This window comes from Gambusia affinis, linkage group LG02 (assembly GCF_019740435.1).
Source record: "Gambusia affinis linkage group LG02, SWU_Gaff_1.0, whole genome shotgun sequence".
Taxonomy (NCBI): domain Eukaryota; kingdom Metazoa; phylum Chordata; class Actinopteri; order Cyprinodontiformes; family Poeciliidae; genus Gambusia; species Gambusia affinis.
Window position 1 is genome coordinate 3285127 of NC_057869.1, and position 24820 is coordinate 3309946.

Below are 24820 nucleotides of genomic sequence, written 5' to 3' on the forward strand. Positions count from 1 at the left end.
GATTAATATCCAAATTTCAGATTTTTTTTTTGCTGAACTCTTTGTTTTGAACATTCTAGACACACTAATAAAATTTCACTAATTGTACAAAATATTTGAGGCAAATATCTGAAAACTGCAGACATTTTTTATTAAATTGACAACTTGAATCTGTACAGCAAAATAAGACATCACAATAATAAATCTGTTCTCCATAGTACATGGCATATAAAAAAAACTCACCATTTAATCTGTACAAGCTGAAAATGAAAAACAAACTCATTAAGCATTAGCTTCCAGCTAGCTTCCCTCTGAGAATATAGACCATCTTACATGCTACACATTCATTTAATCCCTCAGAGAAATTAATGTAAAAATCTGCAAATATTAGCTACAAGAATTTAGATTAAAGCATATTAAACATTTGATTTTTACATTTTTATTACAATCCTCAGTTCCAGGCTGTTTCTATATCATAAAATGATTAATTAAGCTAATTAGAAGGCTAGCAGATTTTTTTTATGGTGAATATCAAAAAAATTCAATCTAGTTTTTGGTTCGCTTCAGTTATTCCACTTTTGTTCTTCCGGATGGGCAGAAGAAATATTTCCACACTCTAAAGGAAAGTGCAACATAAAAATATATGTACTAGGGCCATTTTAGTTTGAATTTAATCTCTGAAATTTTCACACAAAAAAAGACAGAAATTCAAAAATTTAACATCTGTGACTTGGAAAATTTGAATTTCGAAAATCTAAAATTTTGAGTTGAATCTCAGAAATTTCCTAGAAGAAAAGTGGTAATTTCTGAGTTTCAAAAGTTGAAAATGAAAAAACAGAAATTTTGAGATCAATTTTCAAGAAAAAAAAAAGAAAATATCTGAGTTCCTTAATAAATAGTCCTTAATTTGAATGGTCAAAACTTTGCTAGCAAAGACTCAAAATTCTGAGATTGATCTTAGAAATTTTCAAGAAGAAAAATATGAAAGTTTTCTGAATTTCAAATGTCAATTTAAAAAAAAAAAACAACTTTCAACTTTTGAGACTTTCAACATTTTCCTGGAAATTCTCTGAGCTTAATTTCAAAATTTTTGATTTTTTTTTGCAAAAATGTACTCCCTTTTTCGCATGTAAAATGGCCCTAATACGCTGTCATCAGAACTCTCAATAAATCAGACACTGAAGTAAAAACGCGGAGTGACGTTAACGTTCGTATTAAATTAAACGGAGCGACGTTCACGAAGGCCGGCTCGGAGTTTCTGATTCTGAACCGATGAGATTTGCTTCAAACCAGCGCGAATTACACAGCAGCTGCGATAAAAGTACCAAAATAAATCATCGTCCGGAAACAGCCCAGCAGCAGTCCATCGTCATGGCAACAGCGTTCATGGAGGAGTTTAAATAAACGGAGCGGCTTCGTCTCCAAAAAGCCACACCAGGCGTTCAGAGAAGTCCAAACGGAGGCTCAAGCATTTGGTTTTCTACAGAGGAGAGCGGGTTGGGAAGTGGCGTTGGCACTGTTAGCGGTGGCTGAGGGAGACGGAGGAGGAGGAAGAGGAGGAGGAGGAAGAGCAGTCGGTTCTACCGGTCCTTCAGCTCCCGGGTCACTCGCTTGGTGATGCGGCCGCACAGCAGCCCCACCAGGAACAGGACGCACACGCTCAGCGCCATCACCAGCAGGATGTAGTTCTTAGAGGGCGACGTCATCACCTGCACGGCCAGGTCCGAGAAGCCTTCAGCTGGCGCCACCTGCAGGCCACACAGGAAACGGCAGCAACGTTTTAACAGGTAGCCAAAGGTTTCAGGAAGTCGCATACCACAGCGTACAAAGTGGACAAGAAATGTAAAAAGAAATACATTTTGGCCAAAAAATTTATTTTAAAATGTTAAAAATTAGCTTGAAAAGAAAACCTGAATTTTTTTAGAATAAACTTGAAAATCTTTGAGCTTGAAAAGTAAAAGATTTGCTAGAAAAAAAACCTCAGAAATGTTTAGATTAATTCTAGATATTTTCAAGAAAAATCTTTTTTGAAATTTCTGAGTTTCAAAAATCAAAAGTTTGTAGGGAAATACTTTTCTAGAAAACTCTTTTAAAAATAATGTCAGATATTTTCAAGAAAAAACAAAAACATTTGAAAAGTCACTTTTTTTAACTGAAATTTTCTCTAAAAGAGAGAGAAAAATAAATTTATGAGTTTGAAATTTGCGAAACCCTCAAAATACTGCAAAAGGAAATTTTTGAGCTTGTTTTCAAGTGATTAATTGATTTATTGATTATTGCAACAGGCCTGTAAATAGATAAATGATGTGGGCTGCACAGTGGTGCAGTTGGTAGAGCTGTTGCCTTGCAGCAAGAAGGTCCTGGGTTCGATTCCCGGCCCGGGGTCTTTCTGCATGGAGTTTGCATGTTCTCCCTGTGCATGGTGGGTTCTCTCCGGGTTCTCCGGCTTCCTCCCACAGTCCAAAATCATGACTGTCAGGTTCTCTCTAAATTCTCCCCAGGTGTGAGTGTGTGTGCGCATGGTTGTTTGTCTTGTCTGTCTCTGTGTTGCCCTGCGACAGACTGGCGACCTGTCCAGGGTGAACCCCGCCTCTCGCCCGGGACGCAGCTGGAGAGGAACCAGCAACCCTCCTGACCCCATTAGGGACGAAGGGTGTAAAGAAAATGGATGGATGGATGGATGGACTCATTCATGTTTTTGTCTCCAAAATGCTCTAATTTAACTTTTTTAAAGTAACAGCTATAAACTGATTTCGGTGGAGAGCTAAGCAATCCTTCCAGTTTGTTGTGATATTTTTTGTGATTGTTGCAGCTAAAAATTACAGATTTTTTCAAAAAGTTGCAAATTTTTTCAGCTAATTTTTGCCACAACAGAAAGTCTGAAATAGCTGCACATTCTCTCATCGTGTTTTATTTCCTCTTTATCTGCTGCTGGTTTCTGGTTTTGTTTCTGCTGTGTGAACCTCAGTTGTTCTGTCTTCAGATTCTCCTCCAGTTTTTTTTTCCATCTCTCTGGTTCGCGTGTGAAAGCGGCGGCGTTACCTTGGCGGCGTAGCTCCACATGTCGATGCGGTCTTGAAGTCTCTTCTTGCACTCGGGTTGCAGTCGGATCCTCTTGTCCTGCAGCGCCTCCATCAGACACGACATCTCTGCAGCCGAGAAACAGACGCTTCTATTAAAATGGAGAACATTGTGCGTAAAGACAGAATAAAAATCACCCACGTCGCCCCCTGCCGGGCGTGATGGCGGCGCAGTGATGTTTGAGGTCCAGGGCGCAGGCCGTGTGGAGAACCGGGTCAACAAAAATGTCCGCCTTGCTCTCCTTCAGCATGTTCAGCACCTCCTGTGAATCAAGCTGATTAGAAAATGTTCTGACAGTTCGATTTGCTGCGGTGCTTCACCTTTTTGCAGGCTTCCTGTTTGATCTTCAGCAGGTTTCCTTTCAGACATTCCTCCACCTGCCCGGTTTGCTCCTGAGCAGCCGCCTCCTCCGCGCACAATCTGGAGATCTGCAGGAGAAAAACATGGAAAATCGGCTTCGTCTCACCTTTACTGGCATTTCAGAGAGTTCCTGATAGCATAACAAGATGCCCAGGGCATCATAGGTCCTCCACCGTACTTAACAGTGCAAGTTAGTAGGGCTGCAACTAACGATTGTTTTAGTAATGGATTATTCTGATGACTAATCAGCTATTCTGACAATTAATTGATTAATCAAATATATATATAATTTTTTTTTTACAATTTTATAAATGTATTAAAATATGCAGATAAACTTTAAAATTATTTTTTTAAATGAGAAAATAAACATTTTATTGCCTAAAATGCAACATTCCTTTACTGCATGGTGAGTAGGGCTGCAACCAATAATTATTTTAGTAATCGATTATTCTGATGATTAATCAATTAATCTGGTTTAAAAAATTGGCACATTTTGCTGGTTTTTCATTTAACCACTTAAGTCATTTTTATCAATATTAGCAATACATTACAAATATGCTACCAAAACTTAAAAAGTATTTAACAGGAGTTTCTATTGTTTGGTGTATTAAAAGAAAATATTTTAGGTTTGGCTGCAGTGGAAAAAATACCAGTTCTACTGGCAGATTATTTCATTATAAACCAGTAAAAATGTTTTGTTACAAGTGAAACTAGAATCAATATTAAGGAATTACTGACGGAAAACAAGCTCCTATTTCTTGCTGAAAAGTTATTTATGTTAGTTTTGTCCTATTTCAAGTTTAATAAGATAACTGCACAAGAAACTAGACCAAAAATACTTTTTAAGTATTTCTGTTTTTGCAGTGTAGTAATTAGAAATACTTTTATACAACAGTTAGTAGTCTAACCTCGTCAGAGCAGTGCATCTGCAGCTGTGGGTCCAATCTGTAGTCAAGCGCTGACTCCTGGAGAATCACCCTAATCTGGTCTTCACAATCTGGAGACAACCTCTGGACCAAAACCGAACCAGAATCACGGCATAACAGCATCAGACAAGAGAATTTGTTTTCTGCTGAGTCATTTCTGAAGTGGTGAGATAGGCTCACACCTGGTCGGCGTATTTGAGTTTGAGGCAGGCGATGATCTGACCCTCCAGCTCGCTGTCCTCGCTGGCTTTGTTCAGGATGGACTGGCAGAACTTGGGGATGTCGGCTCGGCAGGCTTTCCTCAGCACCGGGTTCAGTCTGTAGTCTGCAGAAGGGCTAAAAGTGAGATGGAGAACACTCCAATCTGACTTATAGACGTGTATTTCTGTGATCTTACCAGTGTTCTGGGTGATCTGCCTCTTAGTGATCATCTGCTTACACTTGGGATCCATCAGCTCGCTGTTCTTGTTCTGCTTCAGGCACTGTAGGACGTTCCTGGCATCCGCTTCAGTGCAGAAACGCTGCAGGAGGGACGACATGCCGTCAGAAATACTGACACTAACATATCTAGAGGTTTTTCCCTTTTTCCTCACACTGTAACCACAAAGACCTTACGATTAGTTGTCAATACGTGAGCTGTTATGTCAAAATGAATTCCTATCGATTAACTAATAACGACCGCTTAACCCTCTTTCAGTGTGGTAGTTTGGCCGCCATCCAGCAGAGGGCGCCGCTGGTCATCTTTATTAGCGGAGCCGTTGAGACAAGAATCAAAGATGGCGGCCATGCCAGAAGGAGTAAATGTTCTTTATGTGAATCTGTTTTGAAATATAAACACTAGACAAGCTAATTAAGCTAAGTTTTCATCTCTATAGCGCTTTATTCAGCAGAGCTTAATGACGGAGTAGCGGCAACTTCTCAACTAAAAATGACTGACGTGCTACGATGGTGAGAACGACAGAAAAACGAAGAAAAAGTGACATTTTGACCGCTGTCATGAGTTAATTCACTTCATGGATCTCAGTTTTAATATTCATTCAAGAAACCACAGATGTTATTTCTAAATGAATATATCTGTTCATGGGGAAATTTAATTGTTTGATATATTTTATTCTTTTCATCGTTTTCCTATATAGCAACCCTACAGATTCTAGTTTTTTTTTTAAAATATTTTATAAATATGTTTAAGTTTAATAACGTTTAATTTGTTCAGTCACCATTTAACACAGCTGACACAAAATAATGTTAAAATTTATTTTTAAAATTTGCACATCGTTTCAATGTTATGGAAATTATTAGTTCAGGAAATTATGTTATTTTCACACAAGACAAAACTCATTTAATAAGTAAAACGTATAACATCAGATGGATCAAAATGACAATAATTATATATAAGTAATAGTAAATAAATTAAACCAGGAAAAGAAAACGTTTCCAAATCACTTTCTTTCAATAAAAAACTTATAACCCTTAACAAAAACTGCAGGTGCGTGGTGAATTTCTGTTTTTTCATTCAGTGGGCAGAAGATCCAGAACCTTGATACTCAAGTAAGAGCAGAAATACTTCAGAATGAAATTACTGAAGTAAAAGCAAAATGTACAGCGCAGTAAAGTTTTTTTCTTTTTTCAAAAAGTTACTGAATTAAATGTAATTGAGTAAATGTAACTAGTTACTGACTACGTTGACATCATCATGATGTCATTTCCTGTCCATGTTCAGCTCACCTTGATCATCTGCTTGCAGACTCTCATGAGCTGGTAGTCGAGCTCCGGGTCGCTCATCTCCACCTCCTGCAGCTTGAAGATCCTCTGGTGGCAGCGCTGACTCAGCTGCTTCTTCTGCTCCTTCAGACACTCAATCATCTGGGAAGACACAGCTGAAAGGTCAGAGGTCAAGCATGTAAACAAAGAGACATGCAGTGTTCTGGAAATGCTACCTGAGCGTTCCCGAACGCCACGTTGGGACACAGGCGGTTGATGTCGGACTTGCAGGGTTCGTACAGCTCCGGTTCCAGCCGAATGTCTTCAGACTGAGTCAGAATGAACAAATTATTTACGTTTTACATTATTAACATTTTTACTTTTACAAGGCAAAAGTAAGAAGTAGCCAACCAAGAGTAAAAAAGTATTTGGTAAAAATGACATCAATCATTTAATATCTAAAAATGATTATTTAAATTATCTGAAAGCATCAAAATCTAAAGTTATGTGGAAATGTTGGAATTTCCACATATCCCAGATCTGTTCTGTTACTGCATAAAACAAAACATAGAGACCAAAATGAAAAATAATTCATGTAAATAACACAATTACAAAATAAACATAAACATCCAAATCAGTTTCTTTCAGTAAAAATCTCATGAAAGTTCAACATAAACTGCAGGTCTGTGTCTGGTGAATTTCTTTTTAAAACATGTTTGTTTTCCATTTACTTGGTAGAGAATCCAGAAAAGAGTAGTGATACTTTGTAATAAAAACATGCTCCAGTAAAGAATACACCAAACACATACACAAGTAAATGTATCGGAGTAAATGTAACACGCCTAAAACAAGCAACTTCCACTTGAACACGCCAGCTATGAGGTATGGTGGTGGCAGCATCATGCTGAGATGCTGTTTCTGGTGCATTACTTAATGAAAAATGCATAATGAAAAATAAATTCTGTTAAAATAAGTGAAAAACATGGAAGGATTTTCCAGACCTGTTCTTTTACTGCATAAAACAAGCTAACATCCATGATAATAATTTGTTTATAAACTTTTAGGGCTGATTAATGAATCAAATCAAGTCTTTTTTTTAACCGATGTTCTAGTTCAGAGTGGCGGCCATCTTGCTTGACAAGCAGCTTTTACCTCTTCGTTTTACCTGGACTTTGAATTTAGGTCAACTCTACGACAGAATATTAGATCCAAGCTGAGGGTTTTTTTAATGTACTAGACAACTAAAGTTACAAGAATAAAGTTGAAATATTAGAAGAATGAAGGAGTAATTTTGTGAAAACTCCAACATGTTGTGAAGTTATACTTTGGTTTCTACAGGTAAAAAAATACTTAATCTTTTAACACATCAGCGTCAAATTATTACCAATTGCAGGATTTTGAAATAATTGTGCAGCAGCTGTCTATTTTGAAGAAAGAATCACAGACCGAGTTGGTTTTTTTCTAATTAAAATATTCTTTTTTGTCTCTTTAAAATGTTTTTTTTTCTGGTAAAATTGTGTCTTTATGCTTCTAATATTGTGACTAAATTCTTGTAATTAAACAAAAATTCTTTTGCAGTTTGGCTCTAATATTTTGTTGTGCAACTCACATAATGGATTATTGAAATAAGTCACTTTTGACAATGTTTTCTGTCATTTTTTGGAAAAAAATAGGATCTGGTATAAAAAAACAAACCAAACAGATTTTATATTTTAATCTCATCGCCCAGGCCTGAACCTTCTAATGAAACTGTAAATATCCACAGATTGAAGCTGGGATTGTGCAGAATCTCGGTGATCACAGACTTCCTTTCTGGTTGGATGGAAATGAAGGTGACAGCAGGTCGGTTCGGTGCGGTTCAGTCGGTTCGATCAGTTCAGTCGGTTCAGTCGGTTCGGTCCGGTTCTCGTGTTTACCATCTCCAACTCCTCCACCCGCAGCTGCTTGCGACACTTCAGAGACACTCGCTGCTCTCTGACTTCCTGCAGCGTGTCGTTCCTCACTGTGGTGCTGAGACAAATCACAACGTCCACCCTGCAAGGACACGGACATTTAAAGGATGGTCTGAAAAGCAAATCCAAAGGCTTTTATCAACTTCTGTGTTGTTTCATTTTAATTTAAAAAATAAATAGCAGAATCTGCATGCTATGTTAGTGTAGGATGGATAAAATGACACTGCATATTTCAAAACTAAGAACAGGGCAGGTACAATGCAGCTAATGGACAGATGAAAAACTGATGCTATAGAATGAGCCTGAAATGCTTAATTGTGATTAAGCGACTAATTTAACAATCGATTAACTGTTAACTAGAAAATATAGACTGCAAAAATGCCATTTGCTGGAAAAAATAATAATATTTAAAGCAGTAATTAAGTCAAAATTGTACAGAAATAAATACATTTTGGAAAACAGATAAAAAAAAGCATTTCTCTGTAAATATGTTTTAACCAAAACTCTTCAAGTGGCAGTTTTAGTGAAACCCAGTTCAGATTTTAGGCAATAAAATGTTTATTTTCTCATTTAAAAAAGGAATTTAATTATTTGTTCATTTGCATATTTTAACGTATTTCTAATAATGTATAAAAAGGCTTAAAAAATCTGTGACAATTTTGTATCCAATTAACTGATTAACCATCAGAATAATCGATTAATAAAATTGTTTGCTGGAGCCCTACTGTACACTAAAACATAAAGTAGAGTTTTTTCCAGTTTAAATACAAACACAGTGTATATTTATGTGTCTATATGGTTGCTATGAGTTGTGAAGTTGCATATTTTCCTCTCACTTCTTTTTAATATTGGGACACAAGCGCAGAACGTCCTCCTTGCAGGCCATCTTGAACTTGTAAGAGAAACGGAAATCCTTCATTTGAATCTAAAATTAGACAAATGAAAAGTAAATTAGTTAGACTAGATTAATGGACAATGTTCAACAGTAAAATTAAACCATTTTTAAGAAAAGTTTTTAAACCTTTCCAGCAAAACACTCAGGAGAAAAAACCAACTCATTATTTAATATAATTTATTACTGTTATTAATAATGTCTAGTGAGTTTTCTACTTTCTAGGAACTAAGATAAACAACATTTTACGTTTTGAAATGTTTTTCTCACACACCTCCAACACACCTGACTGGTCCAAGAACAAAACACAAATTTAACTAAAATTTCCCCAATTTCAATAATGTTGATTAACGTACAAAATATGAGAACTTTTATTTCAATTACACACATCAACAATAAATATTCATTATATTGAAACAATCCAAACTAATATTGTGAAGGTAAATTACCTTCCTGCTCAAATTAAATGAGCAAATTCAATATACAAAGAGAGTTACAAAAATCTCTCATCAATGTTCTTGTTATATTTTCTCACTTTTATCAAGTGGAGATTATTTTGGTAATTCTGACATAAAACAAGTAAAATTTGGTCTGAATTAACTTCAGACAGTGAGAAATAAATGCGTCTGTTTTTTATTAGTTGTATGGAAAATATTTGGTTTTAACTGTAAATAATTGTTCTCAAAATTTTGGCTTTTAATCAAAAGTTAGATTTCACTTAATTATAAAACTAAAAACTTTTCAATCTTTGAAAACACCAAATGGAAATTGAAAGATTTCAAGCACCTGTTTGAACCCTGAGGGAAATTTATGAGCAAGGTGGATCGATAAATATTGGAAATACATATTGAACAATAATCAATAGAAATGTGACTTGGACTGACCAGCTGGAAATGTGTGACGCCGACTACACACTTTTCGTTCATCTCTTTCTGGTGTTTATTCTGGACCAAACACTCCATCAGATCTCCGGTATCGATCTGGTTATCAGCTACGTCCTGAACATAAATAAACCCCAGCAGGTGAGTGTTGTAAAGGTAAAACCGATGAGCTGTGATTGGCTGTGTGGCCGTCCTCACATGGCAGTGGGCCTGGATGACGGGCTCACAGGCTCTGATCAGCAGGGCGTCGATCTGGATGTCCTGAAACACACACACACAGATTTACGTCCGCCCAGCTGCTTCCACTGGTTTGTTTCATAAAATAGATGATGTGAACTCTGACCTCTGACTCCAGCTCCGTCAGGTTGCCAACAACCTCCCTGCAGCTGGACACCAGGTCCTCCAAATGCTCCTGCAGACACTCCAGCTCCTAAATACAAACAAAAACAGGTTCCAAAAAGATTCATTTTTACTTTCTGGGAGAATTTTTCTACCTGCAATTAATCAAAAATGCATCATTTAACCTTTTAAAGGTTATGTGTCTTCTAGGAACAGAATACCATTTTATAGCACAATAACTTTGTTACCTTCAGTTGTTAAAATCAAGTCCAATTTGACATTCAGAGTCGAATTGGACTCTGAATCCAAACCACTTCTGTCTTCATATTATAGCATTGAACATGAATAAGTAACAGTTCTTCCCTTTAATCCTGCTGCTGTCTCACCATTTTAATAACCTTTTAGTTTAATATAACTGAGTACTTCTTAAGGAGCGATACTGTGTATGTGCCATTTTGTAGCAGAACCAGTCCCGGTTCAGGTGCGTCTTACCTGTCCCGTGTCCGTCTTGTCGCTGCACCACTTGCCCAGGTCGGTCATGCAGCGCTTCTGCAGCTCCGGGTCCAGCTTCACGTCCAGCGCCCTCTGGTGGAGAATCCTCTGAACTTCCACTTTACAGTCCCGAGACAACTGCAAAAACACACACACACACACACACACGCACACACACACACACACACGCCATAAGAGAAGACAAACATAAAAACTTGCTGCAGACGTTCCTCACAAGCCCAAAGCATCAGCCCTCCACCACCATGCTGATGAATGAGTTATGATCTTAATTTTTTACTCTTTCTGTAGAAATGGCCGTTAAATATTTTCCGTCAAACTTTTCCTGAACTGATGGGCAGCAACACTTTCCTTCCACCTTCAAACACAACCTGCTCTTCATTTAACTCTTACTTCAGGTATTAAATTTTTCTAAACACAGGCATAAATGTACAGAATTACAAATTAATTTGATATCTTTAAATACATCAATAACTTCACAAGTTTGGTCAAACATGTAAAAACAACTTTGATTTGTTCAGTCAGTGTAATTAGCAGTAAAACAGCCAATGTAAAATAAACTATCTTGGTAAAATGTAAAAATAAACTACAACAAACCTTCTGTCAAATGATTCAGAAAATACAATTAGAAATTATAAATATAATATAAAATAAATAAAAAAGCATGATGTCGCTCAGAGAACAAAGCATAGAGTTAGACTGATACCAGATCAATCTTTTTTAAATATTGAGACTGATAAAGATATTAATATCGGATCGGCACATCTCTAGATTTAATACAATTTTCAAAATCAGGAATAATTTCACTGTGCCGGTTCAAAGCGTCTACCTGCTTTTAATCTCAGTCAGTGATTCGTTTTGATTTATTTGGCCCATTTTAAACAACATCACCTTCAAAATCAACTTTCAAATTTACACAGAAAGGCAATTTGCTCAATTCTTTCTTCCTGGCAGCCATGTTGTACTGTTAGCATCGTCTCTCCCCTTTCCATCAGATTACCACCAACCTTCTGCAGATCTTATTGTTTTAACACAACATGCGTGTTGCAAACAGCTCAGGTCTTTGAGAATGTGATGCCATTTTCTAAGGCTCTTGTTAACATAAAATTGTTTTCCACTAAATGCTTGCATAATGCTCCAGAGCACAATTTGGCTTTTAGCTTGTTAGCTCCATGTTTGCATGCAGTTTGAAATTAAAAGGCGGTACAATCTGCTTTGGAAATTTACTAATTTGTTTTTCTTAGTTTAGCTGCAAAACTGTTAGCATACAAACTGTCAGAAAATGTACAAACTTTTAATTGGGTTCATATTCAATCAAATGCAAACACACAATTAGTTGTAAAGGAGTATTGCGTGATTTACACGACAAACCAGAAGTTTACACCGAATACAAAGACAAATATTAAACTACTAAACCAAACTACTCTTGGTTTAAGACACTTAGAATTATCCAAATTATTTCTGTTTGTTAAATGCCAGAATAATGAGAGACAATGTGTCAGAGATTTAGTTATTGATGTCTTGAAAATCTATTTAAACAATGACGGAAAGCCCAGATGATGATCAGGGTTTCCCCCGGTGTATTATGAGCCTGGCGGCCACCAGGCTTTACTTAATCCATCTTTTCTGTTACTGGTGTATTAAAAACCCAATTTAAAACAGGCAAACTCTGCTTAGCCTGGTTGGGGGGTGGAGGGTGTAAAACCTGGTGGCCCGCCAGGCTGATGATACTCTGGTGGAAACCTTATCATGTTGTGGGGCTGCAGGAGGAACTGGTTCATAAACCAGATGGGATCATGAGAACAGAACATTATGAGGAAATATTAAAACATCAGCCAGGAAGTAAAAGCTCCAGATGGTCAATAACCCTCAACATCCAGCCAAAGTTGTTAAAAAGTGGATTAAGGAGAATAAAGTCGGCGTTCTGGCCGTCACAAAGTCCTGATCTCATCCATAGAGGAGTTGGTCGTAGCAGACTGCAAACCTGACCCAGTGAGACCAGTTCTGTCTCACTGGAGGATTGGACCTGAACTCCAGCAAACTGTTGAGAGGAAGGGAAGCCAAAAGGTTTAACCCAATCTATAGATGATAAGTATCTCTGATATGGATGTGAAAAAATCTTCTTGTTATATTTTCTGGCATTTAGCAAAGAGGAATAATTTTGGTAAATTTAACTAACTTACAAAAAAAGAAGAGAAAAATGTTTGTTCTCTTATTTTTGTATGTAAACTTCTGGTTTAAACTGTTTATGGTTGACAATTTATTAAAACTTTAATACAGCTAAAACAAAATCCAGATTGGCGTTTTTACTCATTAGACAGATTAAAAATCTGATTATCTTAACCCTTCACCTGATTTTAGTTCAGACTGGACAGCTCTTACCTGCTCATTTGGTCTCACCTGTCAAATTTAAAGACATAAGTTCTAAAATTATCACCCAGAAGTGCTGAGTCGCAGTAAAACTGCGTCTGTTTGGACGTCAGAGAGTGTTGCCGTTACCCGGCGACCCTGCTCCTCTGTGCGGTAAGCGTGGCGGTACAGGCAGGAGAAAATGGCGCCTGCCGGCATCAGCTCGCTCGTCTCGTTCCAGCCGAGGGTGTGGCAGAGTCGGGCCGCGTCGCCCTGACACTTCCTGTACAGGATCGGGTCCAATCTGCAGAAAACACAAAATAAAAGTAAACAGACCCGCTTCCACATATGGAAGAACCACCGATCAGATTCTGTTGGGGGTAAAAAATCCATTATAACGCATTTTTCTGGACGATAAATTGTCTGACGTTACTGCGATAAAAAGTAATGTTAGTTTGAAAACATTTTCATTTAACTTAATGATAACAAGGGCCTAATAATCCAAAAAGACATTCGTAGAGATCAATAAACTTCAAATTCTAATAAGCATTTAAAACTGGAAAGACATTTTAAATATCAAATAAAAACAAACTAAATAATTGAAACTACAAATAAAAAAATAATTCTGTAAATAAAATTGTCCTTCCAAAAAAGGGATTTATTCCTGGTTTTACCTGCGTAGCAACAGAATATATAATATGTAACAACATTAGTATGAAATACTGGCATGGATTAACGGATCACCAGTTAGCTAACATTATCTGAGGTGTGATAAAATAGGAAGTTAAATTAGGCAAAAGGGATTGGCCAGAAAATAAGGAAATACAGAAAACATTGGTCAAATCGCTAAAGAAATTTGCAAATGCTGAGTGAATTTGTATTTGTCAGAACTTTCTGCAGGGTCTGGTTAAAGTGATGCATCCTCCCAACAATTGAGCTAACAAGCAACTCACTTCCAGTCTCTGGAAATGAAATACTGCAGCTCCAGCAGGCGATGCTCACAGTCGCCCACCATCTTCTCTGTGTACAGATGCTCCATCAGGCAGGAGAGGATCCTACAAAAACACAAATCTGTCAAATACAGAAACAAAAACTTAAAATGTTCAATATCAGGCTCTACAAGCTCGCACTTAATACAAAAAAATAAATAAAAAACGGAGGGAAAATTAGTACTTAATTCATTTGAGCTTTTGGGAAATTGTTGCCACTGAAATTAGTTTTAATTATTTTTTGGTATTTTACTTGCAATTTTATTATTTTTTATTTTATTTTTAATCAAACTTAATTTCATTTCTTGTTTTTGTCATTTATCTACCTGTGATTGTTGTGAAGCACTTTGGTCAGCTGAGGTTGTTGTAAAAAACATTGACTAACAAAGGGAACTATTTCACCTTCAGTCATAAAAAATAATGTAAATACCATTTAATTTAGAAAAGAATTAAATGATTCCTCAAACATGCATGAAATAATCAAATGTTTTTTAACATTGCAACATGAAGTACAGCTTAAAAAAGTTTATTTTACACAATCCCTCCTTTTAAAATTTGGCACAAGTTGCTCACATTGGGTCTCCGCTGCGGATGTGTTTGCAGGCGGTCTGGATGACGGATTCACAGGCCTCATTCAGCGCTCGGTCGATCCGGTAATCGGCTCCAGGATCCGCAGACTGGATCAGAGTTTGCAGCTGTAGCAAAACACAAAATTAGAAAAGCCAAAAATAGTAATTTCTGATTTCTTATTGTTGTGTTCTTACAGCGTTCTGGCAGACGCTGTCGACGGCGCTGCTGCGGTCGCTGCGGCCGAGTCGCATCAGGCAGTGCAGCGTCCGGCCCTTACGGTGCAAACCGGAGCACTGGGCCTCGATCTCCGTCCGGCAGTGAAGGACGATCTCTGGGCTCAGGGAGAAATCCTCCATCAGCATCCGCCGGAAGTCCAGCATCTCCCCCTGACACTCGCCGCTCACCGGACGGCCTGCACAACACAAAAACAGATCAGAACACATTCTGATAAAACCACAAAAACACACAGAGACGATGCTTTTTGGTTTGAGGTTGTTTGCACCCATCAAAGAGATGCAGTGCTTAGAAAACTATTCAAGGCACTTGAATTTTTCCATTTTCACATAAAATATTACATTTCCTTTACAAATTACAGAAAATATTTTCAACAGTATTTTTGTTTCTATTAAAGGAACAGAAATACTTTTATTTCAATCATCCCTTTGGTGAGTTGTACTATGAAGTTTCAGGGTCAGGCTATGAGAATTATTCTTTACTTTTGAGAAAATATAGTCATAACATTAGAAAATTTTTATTTTTTTGTTCCCCTCCAGGGGGTCTTTTGTGAGCTCTAGTGTCCCTTATATGACAGTAGGCTGACAGGAAAGGGGGAAGGAGAGGGGAGAAGACATGCGGCAAATGTTGTCGGGTCCAGGAATCGAACCCGCGACGGCCGCGTCAAGGACTGAAGGCCTCCAAACGTGGGTCGTGCTATCCCCTACGCCACCACAGCACGCCCCAGAAAATTATTTTAACAGAAAAAAACATCTTAAAATTTAGAGAAAGATTTTAAATAAGAAGAAATCATCAATATAGTAATCTAGAGCCGATTCAGTTGTTTGGATGATTGTTTGAATGTCCTGCTATTGATATTTAGTTCTGTTTGCATCTAGCAAATAGAAATAAATCTGACCTAAAACAAAATACATCAGGTCTGATTTAACTTCAGACAGTGAGAAAAAAATGTGTATCTGTCTTTTAATTACTTTAAATATCTGGTTTCAAAGTTTGAATATGAAGTACTTCCAAAGCCCCGTTACAGAAATCAGGCACTTTCTAATTGAAATTCAAGAATTTTGAAGGATTTCAAGCATCTGTACGAACCCTGATCATTCTGAGGGATTCTGGATGGAGTTAAACAGTGAAGGAGGAGAACGTGTCGGGTCGTCATGCTCTCACCTCGGTGCACCGCAGCCTCCAGGCACAGCAGCAGGTAGGACAGCCGCGCCTCGCGGGCGCGCGGCAGGCTGCTGTCCAGGCTGCAGCGCTGCTTCCTCAGGTCCAGCTTGCAGGCTTTCGCCAAAGAGTAGCTGACTCTGTAATCCTGGGAGATCAGCTTCTGTCGGGTCGTCAGGGCGTCTCTGCACTGGTGAGAGGAACATGAGGACCGGCTTAACACAGTACGATTCATGACGTATGGGTCAGCAAAGTTATTGACTACTAAGAAATTCCCCTTGCTGAGCCTGGTGGTGGAGGCGCTACGGCAGCCCACCATTATAAACACACAATCCTAATTTTCTGAACTCGTCCTACGACATAGTTCACTACTTAGTGAACAGGAAGAGGTTCACTAAGTACCTGAAGATTTCATAGCCTGAAATCTGTGGGTTTAAACAGTGTTTTGATGAATTTGTAAAAGATGTGCAAACTTAACGTGAATAACAAGGATGTGGTGACTGGCAGCGTGAGGCCATGTAGTAACAAACACACAGGCTACACCTCCGTCTTAGCTAACAGATATAAGTTACATTAGCAAAGCTAATGTTGCTACTTCGGCAGTATTTTTTTTCTGGGAGTAAATACTACAATAACTATCACTGATATTTATCTTAGCATTACACAGAGGTGGGTCGAGTACTCAAGTAGTTCTAATTTACTTATTGTTTCTAAGTTAGATAGGAACAAGGCAAGAAATAGTTCTAAGCTTGTGGCTTGTTTATTGTTGTCATAGCAACTCCATAGCAACTGCCAGGACAGTTACCTACCAAGATGGCTGTCAGCTACAAAGTTCCCAGATGTGTGATGCCACATGAGAACTATGTGTTAGGGTGAAACTTAAGCAGCTTTTTGAGTGTTTATTTATAAAGGTCTAAGCCAAAGTCGGTCCTGGAGGGCCGACATCCTGCAGGTTTTAGTTCTCGCCCTGCTGGCAACGACCTCTTCAGCATGTCAATGTTCTTCTTAGGCCTTCTAATGAGCCATTATTTGATCCAGGTGTGTTAAACCAGGGAAAACTAAAATGCCGGCCCTCCAGGACCGACTTTGGGCACCACTGGTCTGAGCTGACATTATTAGTTGATTAATTGGAACTAATTTTAATCTAATAAGCCAATAAATGTGTGCATCCCCAGTCAGTAACAATCCGCCGACGCTTTGAATACCTTTTCGGACATGGCTTCCTCAAACTTATGGTTGAACAGACACTTGTAGACCTTCCCTTCTCCTGCCTGGACCTGTGCAGAAACAGAAGTTTGCTGTTTTAAAAGTGAAAACTTGATTAATTTCCGCTGGTTGTTCTTTGAGAGTCTCCGTACGTTCTGGCAGAACCTCTCCCGGTCGTCTCGGCAGGCGAAGTAAAGGTGCCTGTCGAGGTGAAAGTCATCAGACGACAGCTCCGCCACCCGGAGAATCGCTTTCTGACACTCCTCTTTGATCGGATGGACTCGTTCCTGCTGCTCCGCCTGCCTCACCAGCGCCCTCTCCAGGCAGGCGATCACCTCGCCCTGCGAGTGCGTATCCTGTGGAGAGATGCAGGGGTTCCCACAGTAAAATTAAAGAACTTTTCAAGCATTTCCAAGGTAAGTTTTCAAACTTTTCCAGCGCCACATTTTGGAGATTAAAACAATACAATACACTATTTTATGTTATAATTTATTACTATTAAAGGAACAGAAATAATCTAATGTGCTAACTTTAGTTTTGAGAAAAACTGATTTTCAGAGTATAAACACAAATAAATTTCCTTTATTTTGGTTAATATTTACAGTGTAAAGCCTCGGACACACACTCACTCTCACCTTTTGTCCTACATTGATGCTCCCGCAGTGCAGGCTGTTTATATCCTCTTTGCATTTGTGCATGAAACCACAGATGAGTCTGTAGTCGCTGAAGATGATGCTGGTGATCTTGGTGATGTACTGGTTGCACTGGTACTCGCTGATGTTGCCTCTGTGATCCACCAGGCAGGACACCAGGTATCCCCGCCCTCGCTCCTCCTCGTTACACTCCTTTATCTGCAGGTGAGGGGAATGAGAGGAGTCAACTAAATGAATCAGGGCAGGAAGTGCCGTGTAAAAACAAACCTCAGCGATGGTGCTCCGGCAGACCTCCGTGGCCACAGACTCAAACTTTGGATCGGTCGTCAGGTTCAGTTTGTAATTCCACAGAAGCTGAGCAGAATAAGGGCACAAAAAGGTTAAAAACTCACGAGAAACTAAACAAAAAGCTACAATTAAGATGTGAAAGCATCTCAATATTAAGAAACTTTCCAGCGTGGGACACTTAAATCTATCTGCTAACCTTTCAAAAATTAATTACTGGACAATTCAGTAAATATTTTGTCAAATTAATATTTAAATACATAATCAGATGTAAATATAATGTAATAAATGCATCAAAACAACAACAGTTTGGATTAAATTGATATAATTGAGTCAAACTGCAACAAATAGATCCAAAGTTGTGATTGGTTAAGCTGTACATCAGTAGGCCAATCAGCTTTGCATTTAATTATTAAGTGTAAATCAACTGCTTGCAAACTTAGAAAAAATACTCACATGGTTGCAGTCGGGTGCGAGTTCAGTTTCCTGGACAAAAAAACATAAAAAATTATTTTCAGACAGAAAATAATTTATTCACACATAAAGACAGAACCGCTATAAAAATGTGACATTTAATTTAATTCATTTATTCCAAATCTCCATTTTATAAAAGGCCCCATTTGATTGATTTATTTCCTTACTGCAGATTGAGTTGTACAGGTGTAATAGACTGTCGATGTTATTTCTTTTGCAAGTTACACTGGATTAAGTTAGTGGTTATTTGGTAACATTGTGATGGTTTCTCTGAAAAAGAAAAAACCCAAAAAGAGGAAGTAGTAGATCCAAGATGGCCGAATGTGATGCCACCATGTTCTTTTGTTAAGCTGTAATGTTTTACTTACTCATCACAGTAAACATGGTTCTGACATTCAGGACCTTATTTAATAAGAATATTTCTTATTTTAGCCTCTTAAAGGGAGAAAATCTGACCAAACACTGCAAGGCAACCAGACTCACCGCACTGTTTCTCTAATCAACTTTCTTAATTATTCAGTAGCTAATTAAAACTTGGGTGGTTTTAGAAAAAGCCCTGAAAACAATTAAGGAGCTGCTGCATTCATTGACCGCAGGAAATTCCAACTTTCCAGGTCAGATAAAGTAAACAGAACCAGAATTCTATCAAGGTCAGCCAACATTGATTTCTTTCTTAATAATCTCCCAAAGATGAAGCCATTATTAAGTTAAAAATGTTTTATAGAGGGAAAGATACGCTTCAATAACCAGGTGCCAAAACTGTGGGAGACATGATTGAACCGGAGTAAAGCGTTGATCTGACAGAAACCTGACTGGAGCGACAAAACCTCCTCTGACGCCGTCAGTCAGGAGTCCCAGTAGATGGTGGAGCAACGATTCAAACTCTGCTGCTGATTCCGGTTTTCCTCTCCTCAGATTTACAGGAGCCATTAGCCGGCCCAGGAGGCCACAGCGGGTTTAAAGGCAGAGCAATTATCTCAGGATCGCTAATGGCTGCAGAGTGACGGTGAAGGAGGAACGACGACAACATGGAGATTAACAGAAACCTAAAAAAAAAATCCCCTTTTTATTTTGTTCTTGTAAAGGAAAATCGCTACTACAAATATTAGCATGATATGCAGCCATGTTGGTGTAAACAACTCTTCTATAAATGTGTTTCTTAGAAAAGTGATCAATCATTGTCATTTCACCTCATTGTATTGTAGGGATGAAACTATTAATCAGACTAATCATGATTAATTAATTATTAACTAATTTACTAATTGATTAATTATTAGTTGGACTACACAGCCAGTTCAAATTCTTGTTAATCCAAAAGAATAATCACCAGATCAGCCCTACACTGTATTGTTGTCAAACAGAAAATCCTGAGCTTTTCACATGTTACAAATATGTTTTAGCTGCAAATGCATCCTTCGCTACAAACTATCAAGGAATGCCATGTTGTTGCATTTTAGGGAGTAAAATTATTATTTTCTAATTTAAAAAGACACTGAATTGTTTTTAGTGTATTTTAATGTATTTATAATATTGTATTTTAAAAAGTCAGTGGTTAATTGAAAATAAAGAATGTGCCTTTTTTAATCCGATTAATGATGAGAATAATTGATTACTAAAGTAATCGTTAGTAGCAGCCTTACTGTAAAAGAAAGAGACATTTTTTTACAGTGTAACTGTGGCTCTCTGTATGTCGAGTAAAACGGAGAGAGAGACTTTGTGTTGCCACAAAATAACAAGCCTTCAGTAAATCTGCAATGGAGAGAATTTTATAGTCCTCTTCCTCCCAATAAACAGACGTTTTTAAAACTTCACATTACAAAAGAAACCAAGAGCTTCAAAATGTGCTTACCTTTCAAACACACTCGTAAAGTGCTTTGAAGTTTATATTTGTACTGTAGGGAAAAGCCACTTATAGTCTCTCACACACAAATGCAGTGCAGATCTTATATAAAATTAACTCCAAAGTCTATAAATAAACCCACAAAAGCTCCATCGCAGATGCTACAGGACTCAGTTATCATCTTAAATGTCAAATTTCATGACAATGCAGTTAGAAAAAGACTGGAAAACATTCAGGTTGCTATGAAGCACAACACATCAGGGATGATGTGGGCTTTCTTTTCTTTCTTTTTGCAAAATTTTAGTTAAACCAGAACTCTTCTGTTTGCAAAAATATCCTAAAGTCAGCAGCAAATCTTTAATAAAGCCTGCAAAAAAACAATAACTACGGCAAATTGGGGCTGCAACTAAGAATTATTGTGTGGAGGCCAAGTTAATGTAGAAAATATTCAGTTACTGTAAAAACTTATTTGTTTAATTAGTAATTTAATAAGTGAATTTGTTGAGGTTTAGGAAACATTATTATATTGCATGTAGCTAAATTCATAATGTTTTGTGAATAAGTGTTTTATTTTAAGTTTGTATGCCTTATAACTTCATTGGCCACTTTGCAATTTATGCAAATGAGGTGAGCAGCCTGGTGTTAACGGAGGGGAGACAGGAGGAAGCGAAGTCGCTGCAAGTGAGACTCGACAGAGCCACACGGTTTTTCAACCGTAGTTTGTTTTGTGGAGGTTATTTAAGATTTGACTGCTCTTGTAAAGGATAACACAAGAAACTGTGGAATAAATATTTTTGTTTTACATCTTTACATCGGAGCGCTGTGGAAGTTTTTGTTTTTCCTCCTCAAACACACGAGTGAAATCAGCGAAATTAACCTTGTGGCAACACAATTGTAGTAACTGATTATTTGAATGCAAAATGTAAATATTTTTGTGCAGCTTTAGCTTAATTACTGCTCTGTGGTTTGTTCTCTCAGCAAATTGCCTTTTTCTTTGAGTCTTTATATTATAGTTATTGATTAATCGATTAATCAAATAAAAGAATTGGCACATTCTGCAGAATTTTCATTTATTTTTTTCAATCTATCAATCAAACTTTATTTGTAGCACATTTCAGCAGCAAGGCATTTCAAAGTCATTACATCAAATCAAACACAGAAACACAATGCAACATAGAATCAACAATAAAAACAGAACACCAAGTCAGATTCCATCAATAAATTTCTAATTGATTACGTTTCAAATAAAACTCTAAACAAGTGGGTTTTTAGTTGAGATTTAAAGGAAGCCAGTGTTTCAGCTGTTTTACAGTTTTCTGGAAGTTTGTTCCAGATTTGTGGTGCATAGATGCTGAATGCTGCTTCTCCTCGTTTAGTTCTGGTTCTGGGGATGCAGAGCAGAACCAGAAACAGAACCAGAACCTGGGAGTTCTGGAAGGTTGATACAACAGCAGCGGATCTTTAATGTATTGTGGTGATAAACCATTCATTTTATTTTTATACAATATTAGAAATACATCTGCTCAACTTAACACCAAAACTACATAGGGCCGGTCGGTTGATTGATTTTTGAATTAACCAATAAATGAATGAAATGTGCTTCATAGTTTATTTATTAGTTTTTATGATATTTCAATAATTGATTAGTCATGATTAATCACAATGAGTCCAATTAATCATTTCAGAAAATTTGTTGATTCTGCTCTTTTTTTTTTTTAGCCAAATTGTGGAAAGTCCATTTTTGGTTCTGGAGCTTCAGGTTGCTGACCCCTGATCTAGACAGTAAACTCAATAGAGAAATCCAAAACATGCATAATCATGTATATACATACTGGAACAATAATGTTTCCACATGAAAGAATGGGAAAAGCTGAGCTGTTAAAGGTTTTCTCAGTTGGAACAAACGGTCACTGCAAATCCTTTGACCTCTAACGGACAAGGAAGCGGCGGCCATTTTTGATGAGCATCGGCTTACAGCGATAAGAGTGAAGATCAAAACAACAGAGGCCATCCAATGATACCACAGTCAAAAGGCACGTGAGCAGAAATATGGAAGGATTTTTTTTTTTTATCATGTAAGAAAAAAGATGGCAGGATGTTTGTTTTTGACTTCGACCTTTAAGTCACCTGACAGCTGAATGACTGCTCACTTACAATCTAACTAAGTCAATAATTATTTCAGAGGCAGAGACACTGCGAGCGACAGAGCTGAACAGAGTCCAGGATCCTAAAACTTCATATATAACATGGAAAACGCCATAAAAAAAACAAAAAATGAACAAACTCTTCCACTTTTTGTATATTATTGATTATTAAATGACTCTTCGGAAGTTAATATGCTGTTCAAGATGGACGTTTTAAACCACCAGTCTGTCTTTTATGGCTCTGGATCATTTCCTCCTCCATCTATACTTCTATTTGGCACACACACATTGCCATTCAGTGCCAGCATAATCAAACCATTGAGTGAGTGAATTTCTCCTGATAAATAAGCATTTTGGACAAAATACTGATCAAACAAATATCCATTTATTATGAATTTCTCTGGCTGCGGGGTGCAGATGATAGCAAAAAGATCCTGGGTATGTAGGATACAGCAATGTTCAATACTGGACCCCTTCAACTTTAATATCTACATGCTACCATAACTACGCAGATGATCCACAGCTCTACATAACAGTGTCACCAGGTGACTCCGAGGCCATTCAGCCACTGAACAGATCAATTTGTGGATGTGCCGCAACTTTCTCCAGCTGAGCAGTAACAAAACGGAACCAATTATTTTTGGACCTAAAGAAAAACGATTAAGAGCCAGCACACAGCTTCAGTTTTTACAGCTGGAAACCAGCAATCAGGCTCCATAAATATTGCAAAAGTAACTTTGAAGTTATGGGAAAATAATCACCAATCAATGCATGTTTTAGAAAAGTAACCAGTGAGCTATTTCAAAAATAACCTCTATATTCCAGGAAAGTAACCAATAAACTCATACAGAAATCACTCCACTAGTTCTACAAACGTTACTTTTAGTGTGAGGAAAGTATGACCAAGTTTAAAGGAAAGGTGAAATGCAAGTTCAGGGTAAGTAATATTCTATTTGCACAAAAGTAACCTCTACCTATCTGTGGTTCCAACTCTTACCAAATATTACTAAATTTAATGTTTTACTTATGTTTAAAATATTTCAGATCCTCTAAAAATGATATAATTTGCTTCTCTAAGATCATACTGTCATAGAAATTACACATAAGAATCAGCCTTGTAGATTTTAACTAAGGCTTTGGATGTACATTTTTTTTATTAGTTTTTGTACTTAATTATATTTCCTTGTGGTTTATTAAACATGAAGTAAACCATCTAAAATGTGCTAAACACGCATCTTTTCTTATTACTATTTAGTGACTTATTACTTGTTCATAACCCAGAGGTATTATTGTATTTTCATTTATTTAGAGAATAATATGTTCTTTAGAAGTCTGGGGAGTGTTTTCTTGAGGAAAACAGAGATTTTTGGTCTTGTGAATGTGTTTACGGTTTAGTCCGGGCCAGAACCCAGCAGCGGGTGGTGTGTGGACCCCTCTGCCTCGATGTCACGTTGACAGCCGGCGTCTCTTTTAACCACCAACCGGGGGCGACACACCCAGCAGATGCCAGTCATGTTTATCATCACCTCTCGGTGTGAATCCCCGCAGACTCGTCCACCAGCCGCTTACCTCACTGCGGTCCTGAAGGCACTCCAGAACGGCCAGGTTGTTTGACCAGGTCTGCTTGGGGCACAGGCGGGTCAGGTCCTCCCGGCAGGCCGCCTCCTCCGCCAGCTTCCAGCCGCTCGCCCTTCGCGGCTGAGAGGCCCCGGCGGCAGCGGCGACAGGTGCATTCTTATCCGGATGGTCGACGGCTCTCACATCGGATTGTTTGGGCGGCTCGGCCGGGGAGTTCGCCACCTTCAGGCCCAAGACGGTTACCGAGCTCCAAAGACACACTGAGGAGACGAGCAGAAGCAGCGGCGGAGAGCGACTCTGAGCCGCCATCTTCACATAACTGTCAAGTTAGAGCTGATACGACAAGACACCTTCACTTCCGGTCAATTATCTCACAACAAGAGCTCACATGCAGTGAAGAATACACAATTTCCGGTCACTGTTACCTTATAGAAATAAAAGCTTCATCATCATCATTATATATATATATATATATATATATATATATATATATATATATATATATATATATATATATATATATATATATATATATATATATATATATATATATATATATATATATATATATATATATATATATAAAATGTCTGTGAACAGAAGTATGTGTGTGTGTGTGTGTGTGTTTGTGTGCGTGTGTGTGTGTGTGTGTGTGTGTGTGTGTGTGTGCGTGTGTGTGTGTGTGTGAGGGTGTGAGCAGAAGTAAATACTTAAGA

The 24820-nt window shown here is 37.8% G+C and overlaps 1 protein-coding gene and 1 long non-coding RNA gene across 3 annotated transcripts; one reads left to right on the top strand and one right to left on the bottom strand.

Annotated features, from left to right (window-relative positions):
* Nucleotides 1-107: 107 nt before the first annotated feature.
* Nucleotides 108-24446, bottom strand: LOC122845291 (Golgi apparatus protein 1-like). 2 transcript variants are annotated; one of them, XM_044141501.1, is made up of 27 exons: nt 24096-24446; nt 18525-18554; nt 18051-18137; nt 17766-17981; nt 17283-17486; nt 17130-17201; nt 15928-16114; nt 14724-14941; nt 14533-14654; nt 13924-14025; nt 13121-13274; nt 13004-13021; nt 10604-10741; nt 10116-10202; nt 9971-10033; nt 9776-9889; nt 8836-8924; nt 7964-8081; nt 6284-6376; nt 6072-6209; nt 4744-4867; nt 4529-4671; nt 4329-4430; nt 3381-3488; nt 3202-3322; nt 3022-3128; nt 108-1727 (listed from the first exon to the last, which is right to left on the bottom strand). In XM_044141501.1, the coding sequence occupies exons 1-27, from the start codon at nt 24411-24413 to the stop codon at nt 1560-1562; spliced, it is 3441 nt and encodes a 1146-aa protein (XP_043997436.1). In that variant the 5' UTR covers nt 24414-24446; the 3' UTR covers nt 108-1559. The 2 variants fall into 2 exon arrangements, with proteins under 2 accessions (XP_043997436.1, XP_043997441.1); XM_044141506.1 differs by lacking the exon at nt 13004-13021.
* LOC122845308 lies at nt 5133-14851 on the top strand. The gene is made up of 3 exons (XR_006373007.1): nt 5133-5294; nt 6091-6230; nt 14726-14851. It is a non-coding gene; the product is annotated as an uncharacterized LOC122845308 (long non-coding RNA).
* Nucleotides 24447-24820: the final 374 nt, after the last annotated feature.

Excerpts from the sequence above, each read along its gene's own strand:
- LOC122845291 (XM_044141501.1), bottom strand. The coding sequence starts at position 24,413 with ATGGCGGCTCAGAGTCGCTCTCCGCCGCTGCTTCTGCTCGTCTCCTCA. Across the intron at positions 18,555-24,095 it reads GCCTTCAGGACCGCAGTGAG|GAAACTGAACTCGCACCCGA; the intron begins GTAAGCGGCTGG and ends TTTTTTGTCCAG. Across the intron at positions 3,489-4,328 it reads AGATGCACTGCTCTGACGAG|ATCTCCAGATTGTGCGCGGA; the intron begins GTTAGACTACTA and ends TTTCTCCTGCAG.